General features: G+C 38.3%; 1 protein-coding gene across 1 annotated transcript in view; it reads right to left on the reverse strand.

The window, feature by feature from the left end:
• Positions 1-219: 219 nt before the first annotated feature.
• TGFB3 (transforming growth factor beta 3) overlaps positions 220-14,599 on the reverse strand; it is a 29,987-nt gene continuing 15,607 nt past the window's right edge. The window contains exons 4-7 of the mRNA XM_044662095.1: positions 9,533-9,640; positions 3,936-4,107; positions 2,357-2,510; positions 220-974 (exon numbers count right to left, since the gene is read on the reverse strand). Coding sequence (XP_044518030.1) covers positions 816-974; positions 2,357-2,510; positions 3,936-4,107; positions 9,533-9,640 — 593 coding nt within the window. The 3' untranslated portion in view covers positions 220-815. The remainder of the gene's footprint in view (positions 975-2,356; positions 2,511-3,935; positions 4,108-9,532; positions 9,641-14,599) is intronic.

Here is a 14,599-nt window from a genome sequence, read left to right on the forward strand (position 1 = left end):
GGGGAGTGGATTGAGGGAGAGAGTGAGAAGAACTGCCCAAAGGGCAAACGGAGAGGACTAGTTCTTAAGTTATGATGCAATCAATCAACCAACCCTCTTGCTCCTGAGCTCAACATACCCACAGGGCTCAACTGTTTGCTCAGGGATTCTCTTAATTGGGTTATATCCCTCTATTGGCCCAAGGATGCAAAGGATGCCCAAGGATGATGGATATAGAAGGGACGATCTACAAAAGTAGCAACTCTGTCCCTAAACCCAGGCAGAAAGAGTACAGTTCTGGGAGTTTCCCCTTTCTGGGTGATCTGTATGAAAGACAATGGTTGCCTTATGTGGCTTCATGAAAATGAAATCCAGATTCTGAAGGACAGACAGGCAACAGTGATGAGCCAACCTAAACTCTAGATCAAAAGTGTCATTCCCTCACAGGCATTTTCTACACTTTCTCCCCCTTTCCCTCTACTCTAACAAAGCAAAACTCCTTGATTTGCCTTCTTCCTCCCTCTCTCCACCATCCAAAGAGCATCACCAAAAAATCCAAGCATTCTGGGGACACTGGTCTTCAAGCCCTAGCCTACCCCACACCTTTTTTTTTCCCACCAGTCATTATCAGGCAAGAAAGAGAAAATGTTCCAAAAGAGAGCCTCAGTCTCCGTGATTAGTCCAGGGCTGAAGGTTGTGGTCTCCCCATCTCTAGGTGAAGTCTGTTCTTCTTGTGTTCTTTCCCTAGGAGCAGTTGAGCAGTAGCAGTTACATTGGGTTTTGGGGTTTCTGTTTTTCTCTCTCCCTCTCTCTTGGTTGCAGGGAGGGCTGGCATTTCAGCTACACTTACAAGACTTTACCACCATGTTGGATAGCTGCTCCACTTTGGGGGTCCTCCCAACATAGTACAGAATGGTCAGAGGCTCCAGGTCTTGGGGCACACAACAAGGTGAAGCAGATGCTTCAGGGTTCAGCGTATTATACAGCCCCAGCACCTGTGAAGAGAGATGTTTTCACAGGGGTGAGGAAGCCAAGTCTCAATCAGACATCAATGCTAGGCCTTAGCCCAAACAAAAGGAATTTCACTAAAGACAAATGAGCTTGCCTTGATCGCTTCACAATTATAAGAAAAGTTTTGCTTCTTATCACTTTTTAACACTTAAGTGTATCAAATGAGCAAACTGATAAGGTTCTTCCTTGGTAGAGGGAGAATGTTCTAAAAAGAGTCTGCAAAGGTGGCCTTGCCCAGTCTACACAACCTATCCCCAGGCAGAAGTTTACCCAAGCAGAAAAGTTTCTTGCCAAATCAAGTATTAGACATCATGAAAAAACAACCTTGCTAAGGCTGGCCCTGTCATCTGCCTTCAAAAGTCACTCTTTCTGTAGCACAATAAGTAATAGAATGGCCAAACATGCCACTAAAGAGATCTCACTTACTTTTCTTTTAAAATATATCAGCATGGGGGGCAGCTGGGTAGCTCAGTGGATTGAGAACCAGGCCTAGAGATGGGAGGTGTGGGATCAAATCTGGCCCCAGACACTCACGTGTGACCTTGGGCAAGTCACTTAACCCTCATTGCCTAGTCCTTACCACTCTTCTGCCTTGGAACCAATACATAGTATTGATTCTAAGGTAAGGGTTTAAAATAAAATAAAATATATCAGCATGAATGAGCAACTTAGTGCCCTTCCATAAAAGAAGGATTTAAGTTGGTTGTCGTCTGAGTTCACCAGAACTATCTGGGGACTGTCCTCCCAAGATTTTACATTGTCTGAATAAAGCAAATTTCTTAAAAAACAAACAAACAAACACACCCCATTTTAGAATCTATACTGTGTATTGGTTCCAAGGCAGAAGAGTGGTGAGGGCTAGGCAGTATCTCAGAATAGATTTGAACCCAGGACCTCCCATCTCCAAATCTGACAGTTTAACCATTGAGCCACCCATCGGGGGTTTTAACCTGGGGTCTAACCATTTCGGGGGATCCTGAACTGGGATGAAAAGAAATTACATCTTTAATTTACTATCTTTAAATCCTTTCATACTTATGGGTTATATTTTAAAATATTTTTTTTCTGAGAAGGGGTGTGGAGGATTCACTAGAAGTGCTAAAGGGATCCATGACACAAAGAAAGTTAAGAAATGCTGACTTAAATCTTTGGTCCATTAGCTCATGGATCCCAGGATGAAGGAAAAAAGACAAACTTTAAAGCAAACTTCAAGGTAGCTCTCTCCCCTCAGTCTCTCTGGCTATAGTTTCATAGAACAAAAGAAATGTACTTGAAATGAGGTTAATCCTTGAAAATTTCTAGAAAACACACACACACACACACACACACACACACACACACACACACACAAAACCATTTCCTATACCGTGCTATGAGTTGTGTCTGCACTTCGGAGGTATGGACAAGGACCCGAGCAGAAGTTGGCATAGTAGCCCTTAGGTTCATGGACCCACTTCCAGCCCAGATCTTGTCGGAAGTCAATGTAGAGAGGACGCACACAGCAGTTCTCTTCCAAGTTACTGAAACAAAACATTTATGTATAAATATCCAGAAAGAGGGAATTTCACTAAAGATAATTGAGCTTGCCATGATCTCTTCACAATCTAGAAAAGTTTTTGCTTTCTAACATTTTTTAAAATGTATTAAATGAGCAACTGATAAGGTTCTTCCTTAGTAGATGTAGAACATCCTAAAATGAAGATGACTCTGCAGAGTCTGGCCCTGCCCAGTCTATATAATTGATCTAAAGGCAGAAGTTCATACAAACAGAAAAGTTTTTTGCCAAATCAAGTACTAGACGTTATGAACAAACAACCTTCCTGTGTACAGCCTTCAAATAACACTGAAGAAATTGATAGTTGGCCCTGCCCAGTTTATGTGATATGGTAACTGGATGTTTAAACTGAATCCGTGGTTCACTCACTCACGGGCTATTGTAACATGTATAATTTTAAGTGGGGTGAACTGCCTCACAGAATTCCACAGTACCCCCCTCCCACTTAAGATTATACACGTTACACTGTTATCCAATATTTCTTCTAATGAGTGCCAGGAAGAGAACATGGCATAGGGCATTGGGCTTGGAGCCACAAAGACATGACAAAATACTAGCTGGGTAGCCATGGATAAATCACTTAAATCCAGTGCCCCAGGGTGGTCTCTAAGGCCATTTTTTCCACACAAGTTGCCTATCTGCATTGGTAAAAGGAGTTTCCCCACTGAGAGTTCCCTGGTACCAAAAGGACCTCAAACCCAGAACATGTAGCTTGGCGAATTGTATGTCTCTGATCCATACTGATGAGGAAAGAGCTACAAAATTTCCCACCTTAAAATAATAATTAAAAAAAACAAACCAACAAGCAAGATTTAATAGTGCTCAGATTTCCTTAGCAATAAATGACTTAGTTCTTCTGGTCTCACATCCTATTACAAATAAGGCAGCCTATATACCTGTCTTTTGGGGGGACTCTTCTATCACTAGAGCCCTTCATTAAAGATCAATCTAAGAACTTATTTAAGGACACAAATGCAATCCACTCTGCTCCAAATATTTGACCTGAAAATTCTGGGAAGAAAACTAATACAAACTTAGGGTGACTCTCTCTCCTCATTTCTTCTCTCTGTCTCTGACTTTCTGTCTAAACCTGCTATTTGACTAGTTTAGGAGATTCCTCATGATCACTCTCTTTTCTAATACAGATCAGCAACTCTTCTGTTAACTCAGAGCCTAAGAGAATTGTTTGTGTTATATGCCTGGGGTCACTCAGCCAGTATGGCAGAGACAGGACCTCAAGTCAAGCCTTTCTTACTCCGAGGCTCTGTCCACTATTCCTTGATATCTCTTCCTTTTCTTTACTGACCCCTTTGAAGGAATCTGCCTTCACAGAACAGGGGGTCTTGATGCTGTTTGACAAGGGGAATTTCTTATATGGCTTCAAGATTACCGGAAACAGTAGTTGGTATCAAGAGCCCGTTTCTTCCTTTGCCCTCCCTGGCCTGGACTGTCAAGGCGATGTGGAGGAATCATCATTAAAATCAAATGAGGATTATGGTGATCCTTTTGTTTCTTTAGCCGCCCAAGATCTCCGCGCCCATAGTCTTCTTCATTGTCAACACCTAAATGGAAAGCATTGTAGAAAGGTCATTTAGAAGAAATGGACTTGAGAGGAGCAAAAGGTGACTTTTTTGCTAATACGGTTCCTTCCATTCTAGCTCAAATTATGCACTGAAAAAGAGGTAGAGATTTTTCTAGAAGGGTGAGCTTAAGACCATCCATCATTCCATTCATGTAGCAAAATAATGGTGATTCATAAAAGATATAAGAAACTGCTACTATGCATACATACACCCAAGAAGTTTTAAGAGAATAAGAAAGATGCCATCTGCAACCAAGATATCTACAGCAGCATTTTCTACAGAAACAAAGACCTGAAACAAAGGAATTGCCCATCAATCATGGGATGGCAAAAACAAGTCACGGTATATGAATGTAATAGAATTACTCTTCTGCCCAATAAATAAGCAAGAATATGAAGAATACAGAGAAGCATGAAGGAACTTACATGAATTAATTCAAAGTGAAGTAAGAAGAACCAGGAAAACAATGTACACCATAACTACAACCATGTAAAAAGAAACAACCGCAAATCAAAACAAAGTTATATAATTATAATGACCAAGAGTGGTCTCAGAGATCAGCCAATCAATCAACAAGCATTTATTAAGCACCTGCTATGTGTTAGGTACTAGTGATAACAAATACAAAGAATCAAACTATCCCTTCTCTAAAGGAGTTTATATTTATGAGAGTGTACCTCCCTTTTTAGGTAGAATAATGGGTATAAATAGAATATAATATTGGATTTAGTTAATATGGAATATTTTTTTCTTCTTTGTTCTAAAGACAAGGGTTCTCTGGAAGAGGGAAAGAAGAAAAATATTGGGAAACATAGGCAATATCAAAACAAATTACTAGCAAAAAAATTTTTTAAAGCACATTTCTTATATATGTTCAGTTTCAGTCTTGTCTGGCCTATTTGGGATTTTCTTGGCAAAGAACCTGGAATGGTTTGCCATTTTCTCCTCCAGCTCATTTTACAGATGAGGAAACTGAGATAAACAGGATCAAGTGAACTCAGTGGGTTACCTTTGAGGCCAGATTTGAACTCAGGAAGAGGAGTCTTCCTGACTCCAGACCCAGCATTCTATCCATTGCAACAGTATTAAACATAGCTGCCAGATACAAAAGCTTGATGCCAACATAAGGATATATAGTCCTCAAGAGGGACAGGCTACTAGCTCATAAGGCATCCCATTTCACTTTTAGACAACTCTAAAATGTAAGAAAGTTTTTACATATAAGAGGCAGCATAGCATAATGGATAAAGAGCTGCCTGCCCTCAAAGTCAGTTTGACCTGGGTACAAGGCTTTCCTCTGTGTGAATCTGGGCAAGTCATTTAATTCAATGCTCTAGGTATCTCTATGCAGAGCAGGTTGGGTAAGAAGGTTTCCTCACTCCAGAGTTTCCCTTTGCTACTGAAATCACAGGTACAGCCTCTATCCTATGAGAATTTATTTTTCATATACTGCATTATTTTTATATCAGGTTCCTGGATTATAAAGGCCCAAAATAAATTTCTGTAAATTAGGGAGAATTCCAGAGCCAGATCTGAGAACTGGCTCCATTCAGGCTATAAATTTGTGTATTCTTTTTGACCTGAGGAATGTGGTCCTTTTGCTGAATGATTAACAGGAAGGTTCTACAATGATACTTCCTGGCATATGTGCAAAACTTTCCCCACCAGTTGGAGCAGGACTAAGGGTCTGATGGACCAACTCCTAATTAGTTGATCACTAATTAGAAATGTCTTAGGATGTTCAAGGGAAGAGCTGAAGAATGAGCTCCTCAAAATGCATATAGGTTCTTGGGCCAGGAATTTTCATTTGTCTTTTGATGGTAGTCATTTGACCATAATTAAGATGTCTTAACCAATTAACAAATTATTTTAAAATTAAGAAATGCTGTCTCTCAAGAATTTCAATCACTACAATCCCTACACCATTTTCTCTATGGAGCTCAAATCTTTCTCTTTTCTACTTTTGCCCATTATGGTATTTATGCTTCTTGAGACCAGTCAGAGCAATTTTGATTTCTTTTCCACATAATCTCTTGAAATGCTTGAAGAAGCTATCATGTCACCCTGATATCTTCTTGTTCCCAACTATACTTGGCATTAGTTCCCATAAAACTAGGATATGTCATATATTTTAAACTGTCACAATTTTTTAAAATTTAAAGATATTTTATTTTCCCAATTACATGTAATAATAATTTTCAGCATATGTTTTCCAAAATTATAAGAACCAAATTGTCTACCTCCCTCCCTTCCTTCCCCCAACTGGGAGATGGTAAGCAATTTGATTTGGGCCATACATGTACTATCATGCAAAACACTTCCATATTGGTCACTGTTGTTAGTACACACTCATACAGAACCAAACCCCCAAAAGAAAACCATAAATACACTGATATGAAAGATAGTATGCTTTGATCCACATTCATCCAAGTCCAATAGTTCTTTCTCTGGAGGTGGATAGCATTCCTAAGGTGTCATGATTAAAGAGAACTGGAGTGTTGATCATGATCATTTACAATCATGCTGTACTTTTTAGTTTACAAAGAGAAAAAACAGATATTCTCCCACTTGATGGATGGTAAGATATTTATATCATATTACATTACATTACATTATAGCATATTATAATATAATATTATTACATAATTATATTCTATATAAAATATTATATTATATGATAGCATTCCTAAAATGTCACAATTAAAGAGAACTAGGTTGTTGATCATGGTAATTTACAATCATGTTATGCTTTTTAGTTTACAAAGAAGAAATACAGATATTCTCCCATTTGATGGATGGTAAGATGTGATATGATATGTCACATCATATTATACTGTATCATATTATATTATAACATGTTATATTATCATATTATATTATAACATATTATATATAAAATGTAATATTATATCATAGTATTCCTAAGGTGTCAATATTAAAGAAAACTGAGATGTTGATCATGATAATTCATATTCATGTTGTGTTTTTTAGTTTACAAAGAGGAAATACAGATATCCTCCCATTTAATGGATGGTAAGATATGATATGATATGATATGATGTGATATGATATGACATGACATGACATGATATGATATTAGTAGTAAGATAGCTAAAAGGATAAGCCAGATGGAAAAATAGTCACTGTAAAGGAAACAAAAGAATTGGAAATTTTTCTTCTAAAAAAGAGAAGGCTGAAGCATAACAAATAATGTTGCCAAACTGAAAAAGATATTTAAAAAAAAGAGAGAATAGATGGTGGGCAGCAAGGTGGCTCAATGGATAGAGTGTCGAGCCTGAAGATGGGAGGTCCTGGGTCCAAATCTGGCCTCACTCACTTATGTGGCTACAAATGGGAATTAAGCCTTAGGAAAGATGATTCAACCTCTAAGGATTGTAAGAAATAGTAGTGAATAGAAAAATAGAAAGGAGGATGAGAACAAGCATTTATTAGTTGCCTGCTATGAGCCAAGTGCTGCACAAATAATCTCATTTGATCTTCAAAAGAACCCTGCTGCTATTATGGATGCTATTACTAGTCCCACTTTACAGATGAGGAAACTGAGTCAGACAGATTAGCTGACTTTCCGGGGGACACACAGCTAGGAAGTATCTGAGGCTAGATTTGGATTCAGATCTTCCAAACTCCAGGCCCACTGTACCACCTACCCTAAACAGAACAGGTAGTAAAATCACCCTTCAGAAAGGTTTCAGAATAAGATCAATCTGCCCTGGTTTGAAGTGCCTGAAGCTTGGCTCTGCCCCTAGCAAAGAAGCTCTGCATTTTCTGAGCCTTTGAGGTCTCCCTGCAAGAGTCCAGGGAGGCCAAGATTCTCTGATTAAGTTGTCAGATCCTTGGCATTCTAGATGAAGCGGCTCTGAAAGAGAACCCAGAGGGGTTAAGAATACTGTCCGGGGCAAGAAGCCAAGAGATCCCTGCATCTTCTCCTAGCCAAACCGCTGTGTCAACATAGTTTCGGACGAGTTGCCTGACTTTCAGGCATGCCTCAATCACCAAAGCTGGGAAAATGAATGAAAAATTAGCAATGTGAGCTGAAAACCACTAAGTACATCTGAGGAAAGTTTCCTAGAAGCTTATTTAGATACAGAAATGACTCTTGTACATTTCACATTTAAGTGTAAGCACGGCATAAAAGATAGATGCTGAGCACAAATACATACTCTTACACACACACACACACACACACATATGAGACTATCAGGCAAAAACCATATGAGAACTTGGTATCAATTTGTTAAATGAATGAATGTAGGAATGAACCACATGCCTATCTACTAGAATATCTTCTTTCTTTTTTTAACCTTTTTAACCTTTTTTTTTTTTACTTTTTTTTTCCCCTTTTCCCTTTTTACTTTCTGTCTTAGAATCAATAATGTGTGTTGGTTCCAAAGCAGAAGAATGGTAAGGGCTAGGCAAGGGGAGTTAAGTGACTTGTCCAGGGTCACACAGCTATGTGAACCCATCTCTGGGCCTGACTTTCAATCTACTGAGCCACCTAGCTGTCCCAAACTATCTTCTTTCTGATGAAAAGTTTCCCTTGTGGATGATAGTGGATATAATTCCAGACTGGGGGTAAGAAAAGCCATGAAAGCCGCCTCAGACACTTATTAGCTGAGTGACTGTGGACCAGGGGTAAAAAACGTAATAATAGCATTGATTTCCCAAGGCTGGTGTGACACTTGAGTGAGGCAGTATTTAAAGTGCTTTGTGCTTTAAGGTTTATAGAAATCAGAGTGGTTCAGCAATGTACTGATCTGGGACAATCCTGAAAGACTTATAACAGGGGATACTATCCACCTCCAGAGAGAGAACTGGTGGAGTCGTCTTTCACATCAGTGTATCTTTGGTTTTATTTTGGAGTTTTGGTTATGAATGAATTTGCTCTTACAACTATGAACAATATGGAGCTGGATTTACGTAATAATAAAAAACGAAAAAATAAGAAATAGGAGCTTTAAGTTTTAGTCTATTGTTCAGTCACATATACTTAGGAGATACTTTACAGTTTTCAGGGAAATCTAGGTGGCACAATGAATAGAGCCCTGGTCTGGAGTCAGGAGGACCTACATTTAAATGTGGCCTCAGACACTAGCTGTGTGATCCTGGGCAAGTCACTTCAATCTGTTTGCCTCAGTTTCCTCATCTTAAAAATGGGCCAGAGAAGGAAATAGTAAGCCATTCCAGTATCATTGCCAAGAAAACCCCAAATGGGGTCCCAAAGGGTCAGACATAACTAACCGACTAAACAACAATAACAAAATATAGTTCTCAAACAGTTCTGTGTCTGGGCCTTTGATTTCTGTTCTTGGAATCTTGCCCAGATTCTTCCCCACCTAATTGCATTTATTTCCCCAGGCCCATTTGTATGGACATGCACTGTTACCTTTAAATTTGATCTCCATCACCTCATGAATGTTCTCCAAGATGTCTCCATTAGATTGGAAAGTATGACATGGACAATGAATGCTGATCTCTAGCCCCAGGTTGGACTCTGTAGAGGAAAGACATGGATGGTAAATGGATTTTGCTTCCTGGAGAAGGTCACAGCTCAGATGTGGACCCAGACTCCCTCCTTTTAAGAATAAAAAATAAGGGGGCAGCTGGGTGGCTCAGTGGATTGAGAGCCAAACCTAGAGACAGGAGGTCCTAGGTACAAATCTGGCCTCAGACACTTCCTAGCCATGTGACCCCGGGCAAGTCACTTAACCCCAGTTGCCTAGCCCTTCCCACTCTTCTGCCTTGGAACCAATACATAGTATTGATTCCAAGACAGAAGGTAAGGGTTTAAAAAAAAAAGAATAAGAGTGGAACTCTGTAAAATATAATGGGAAATAGAAGCCCCCAGAGTCCGTTATTGTGGGCAATCTATACTTGGAGGGAAAGGCAATTCCAAGAATTTAATTCATTCAAAAGGTGGTAAATAAGACACCTACTATGTACGAGTATTGGGCTCGATGGAGGTCAAGGGGTGAGAAAAAGAGCCAAGAATAAATGAGATCCAGTTTCTGCTCTCGTGTTTATACATCATCAATGATTTCTAGTGACAAAAAAAAATGTCCTTCTAAGAATAACAAACAAATTCAGAAGGAATCCACCTTTCCTCTTATCTAGGGCATGGGAATAGTTACCAAGAGTATCATCAATGAAGAAATCTATTAGAGGGCAATTTCATTTCCTGTTATAAGAAGATAAACATCAATGAATGTTTAGGGGGCATTCGAAGGCATTAAACCTTTATAGAACAGCTCCCTGCTCTAAAGATGCTTCTATTCGATTACAGAGACTTTGTCCCCACTTGTTTCAGACATTCATTTTTTAAGATATTTTTGGCTTTTGGAAACAAGCATGTTTTCACGAATCATCAGCTACAGTAACAGACACTAGATCCTGATTGGCCTAAATAATAAACCCCCAGAAGTGGTCCTAGGTATTCTAATCCTCCCATTAGGAGTTATAATTTTATAAAATATGTACCTTGGTTCTCGTCCAATATAAATATTCCACATAAATTAAAATAATGTGGCCTCTTCACAGAATTCATTATTTACATTAATTGGAACTGGATCCATATGCAAAAGCCTTTTGAGCTTAGTACTACCGAAGCAGTATAACCTTTTTCAATATAACTATCTAGAACCCAGAGCCACCCTTGGGCCAGAGTGAAGCATCAGAAAAGGGCTTCAATGCAAGCTGCACGTTTTTATCCACAACATTATAAAGGACCATGTCTTTGGCAACTTCCCCAAGGAAGAATCGGAACTGTTTGAACAAAGAGGGTGGTATTACATAAAAACTATTGTCTAATAAGGAAAAATTTACAGAAGAGTTTGTGGTGGAGGCAGGGGATGCCTCCTTGGGGTAGGGTAGGGAATTGAGTGTAATCTTTCAATGGATTCACAGTCTCATCAGTGTGGATATTCTCTGTGTTGGCATAAATCATAACCCATCCATACCATCTCTCCTTGTGCTATTCTTATCCAAGTCTTTCTATAACTCCCCAATAGTCAATCTGCTCAACTTGTCATAGACCTCGGGAATCTTTGGCCATTGGAAATCATTGACAACACTATGAGTTTTCCCAAAAGGGATAAGGTCTGCTTTCCCCCTGTTCAACTCTGGGCCACGTTCATTGTTCATCTGCAGGATTATCCAAGATATAGCACTAATTCAATCTCATCCAATGACAAATCGCAAGCCAGGCAATTTGCTTTCTTCATATACTCATCCTCTCACACATCCATTAGTCATATTGTATGGCATAAAAGTCAAGGGTTATGTGAGTCAACTTGCTGGTGAGGCATAGATCTTGGCCAAGTCACTTAACCTCCCCTACCCACAGTTTCCTCATCTGTAAAATGAATAATACTTATATGTGCCAAACAGAGTTATTGGGAGGTTTAGATTAGATAATGTATTGGAAAGTACTTTGTTAACTTAAAAGCACTATGTAAATCTCAGCTATTATTATCATAGTCCCCAGCAAGATGAAAGACTGCGTCAGTGTCCTGTCACTAGGGGGAAAAGACTGTTGGAACATCTCTGACCAGAGAAGCCCCAGTGTAGATAGACAATTATAGTAGTGTCCCTACTGGGAAAGGCAACCACAGGCTTCTAACTGAGGGACTAACTATTGGTTCTATGAGACCAGACACACCAGAGAAGGTTAAAATCCAGAGGCAAGATCTCAGGAAATTAAGTTCAAGACCAAACAGCCTGACTACGCCACCTAAGAGTGTGGAAAGAGGCAAAGCCTGACCCTGGCACAAAGTCCCAGATGGGGACCCAAAGTTGGTGATAGGAGTAAAAGTAAAAAGCACTGAACACTATAAAGAAATATTATGGATTCAGAGATTCCCAAAAGGAAAGCATAGAAGAAAATAGCTCTGTAATAAATATTTGCAAAACCTCATGAAAAATAACTTGGCTACAAAGACCACAAGAGTACCTGGAAGGAACCATGCAAGAGATTTTTTTTTTTAATGAAACAAGAGCTTTGTAAGAAAAAAACTAGAAGGAGGAAAATAAATAGCTTAGGTCAGATGCTGGAAAATCTTACTCAAGTAGCAGACTCCTTGACAATTAAAATAGATCAAATATAACTCAGTGGTTTGATGAAGTGACAAAAAAAATGGAAAATTTTTCAAATGTTATATACTTCAAAAGAAAAGCAAGCTGTATGTAATAGAAATTTGTGGTTTCATTATGATTCTTTTTTTCCCATTCCATTTTATATGTGGAAATGCTAATTTTATTTGGTGTTTCTTAAGTTCAAAATTTAAAAAATAAAATTATAAGACAGTTCCTATTTGCTGTCTATTCCTAGTACCTAGCACAGTGCCTGGCACATAATTAGGTGCTTAATAAAACCTTGTTTTGGGGCAGCTAGATAGTTCAGTGGATAAAGAGCCAGGACTGGAAATGAGAAATCCTGGATTCAATTTTGACTTCAGACTCTTCTAGCTGTGTGATCCTGGGCAAGTCACTTAACCCCAATTGCCTAAAATAATGATAATAATAACGATAATTATTATTATAAATGTTTGTTGAATTTGGAGAAAAGGTTAAAAATCAAAAGATTAAGTAAGTAGAAGAAGATATAACTATCAAAGTGTCCTAGAAAGCATGTTAAGTACTAAAAGAATCATCGATTTCCTTTTAAATCTTGACCAAACACAAATTTTGAATATATTTCAAGAAAGTTTTAGTATAAACTTCCCAGATTTACCAGAACTAGCAGGCAAAGTGACAACAGAAACAATGCATTGGTCACCTGAAAAACAACCCAAAATGAAAATTCCTAGGAGTGTCATAACCAAAAACCAGAGGTTCCAGGTTAAAGGGGGAAAAAAATAGAACAAGTAGCCAGAAAGAAAAAATTCAAGGGCCAAGAAACCATAGTCAAGATCATACAAGACTTGGTAGAAGCTAACAGAATGGAAAGTAAATCATGGAATATAATATTCCAAAAGGTAAAAGATAAATGCTTATAACCAAGAATAATTTACCCTACACAGCTGAAGATAAGGGACAGCTAGGTATCTCAATGGATAGAGAGCCAGGTCTGGAGACAAGAAGCCCTGAGTTCAAATCTGCCTTCACACACTTCCTAGCTATGTGACCTCCTATTATTTATCCCTTACTACTCTTCCACCTTGGAACCAACACACAGTATTGATTCCAAGATGGTGGGTAAGGGTTTTTTTGTTTTTTTGTTTTTTAAAAAAAACTGAATATAATTAACTTGAAAAGTTTTGATGGAAAAGAGGACTTTTAATATTCTTGGTGAAAAGATAAGGCTTAGTAGAAACTTTGAAATGTAAACACAGGGGTCAAGAAAAACCTAGAAAGATAAGTAATTTGAGCAGTTGAAAGGGGTTATATCAATAGGAGAAGAGACAAGTGGACCCTTCATAATTCAGATGTCTTCAAGGGCTCTAGAGGGAATGAAATAAGATAAACAAAGGGAACAGAAGTGGTTTTGTTCTGTGTTGAGTCTTAAGAGAGATCAGAAAAGGGAGGGAAAAAGGAATATAACAACTAAGAAAGAAGAAAGAAAAATCTGTCTCATCATTGGAGTGCATAATACAGAAATATATGAGTAGAGGTACAGAGAAAGGCTCAGATCAGAATAGGGACAAAGGCATGTAAAAATGTCTGGCCAAGTCCAGTAGGCCTTCTTGGTCTAGCTAGCAAGTCTTGAAAAGAGAAGAGGCAAGAAATCACAGAGAAAAATGAAAAAAAAAACACAAAAGACAAAAAGATAAATAAATCACAAAAGAAAAAAACACAAAAGAAAAATAGATAAATGATAGTGGAGACAAACAGGGTCAATGTCCCCATATTCACTGAGAGCCAGAATGAGAGTAACTTTGCAACATTTCACTTACCATGATACTGGGCAAGCTAACAATTCAGTTTTTCAAATATGGTGGATTTAAAAATAATGGATAAGATTTAAGTGCTTACTATGTGGTAGGCTACAGAGTTTAGATTACAATGAGGGAGACAGGTACATATTTCAATGTAATCAATACAAATATAAAATGAATAACATATATATGAAGCAGCTAAATGCAAGTAGTTTGCTTGGGAAAACACTAGCAGTTGAAGGATTTAGGAAAGTCTTCATGCAGAAAATAGCACTTGGGCTATGAGAAAACAGCTCATCTAACCATTCTGGAAAGCAGTTTGGAATTATGCCTATCCTTTGATCCAGAGATACCACTACTAGCCCTAAACTCTGAAAAGATCAAAGAAAGTGGAAAGGGATCCATTTGTTCAAAAATATTTATAGCAGCTCTTTTAAGAAAGAAAGAAAGAGAGAGAAAGAGAAAGAAAGAAAGAAAGAGAAAGAAAGAAAGAAAGAAAGAAAGAAAGAAAGAAAGAAAGAAAGAAAGAAAGAAAGAAAGAAAGAAAGAAAGAAAGAAAGAAAGAAAGAAAGAAAGAAAGA

This window comes from Gracilinanus agilis, chromosome 2, assembly GCF_016433145.1.
Source record: "Gracilinanus agilis isolate LMUSP501 chromosome 2, AgileGrace, whole genome shotgun sequence".
NCBI lineage: Eukaryota > Metazoa > Chordata > Mammalia > Didelphimorphia > Didelphidae > Gracilinanus > Gracilinanus agilis.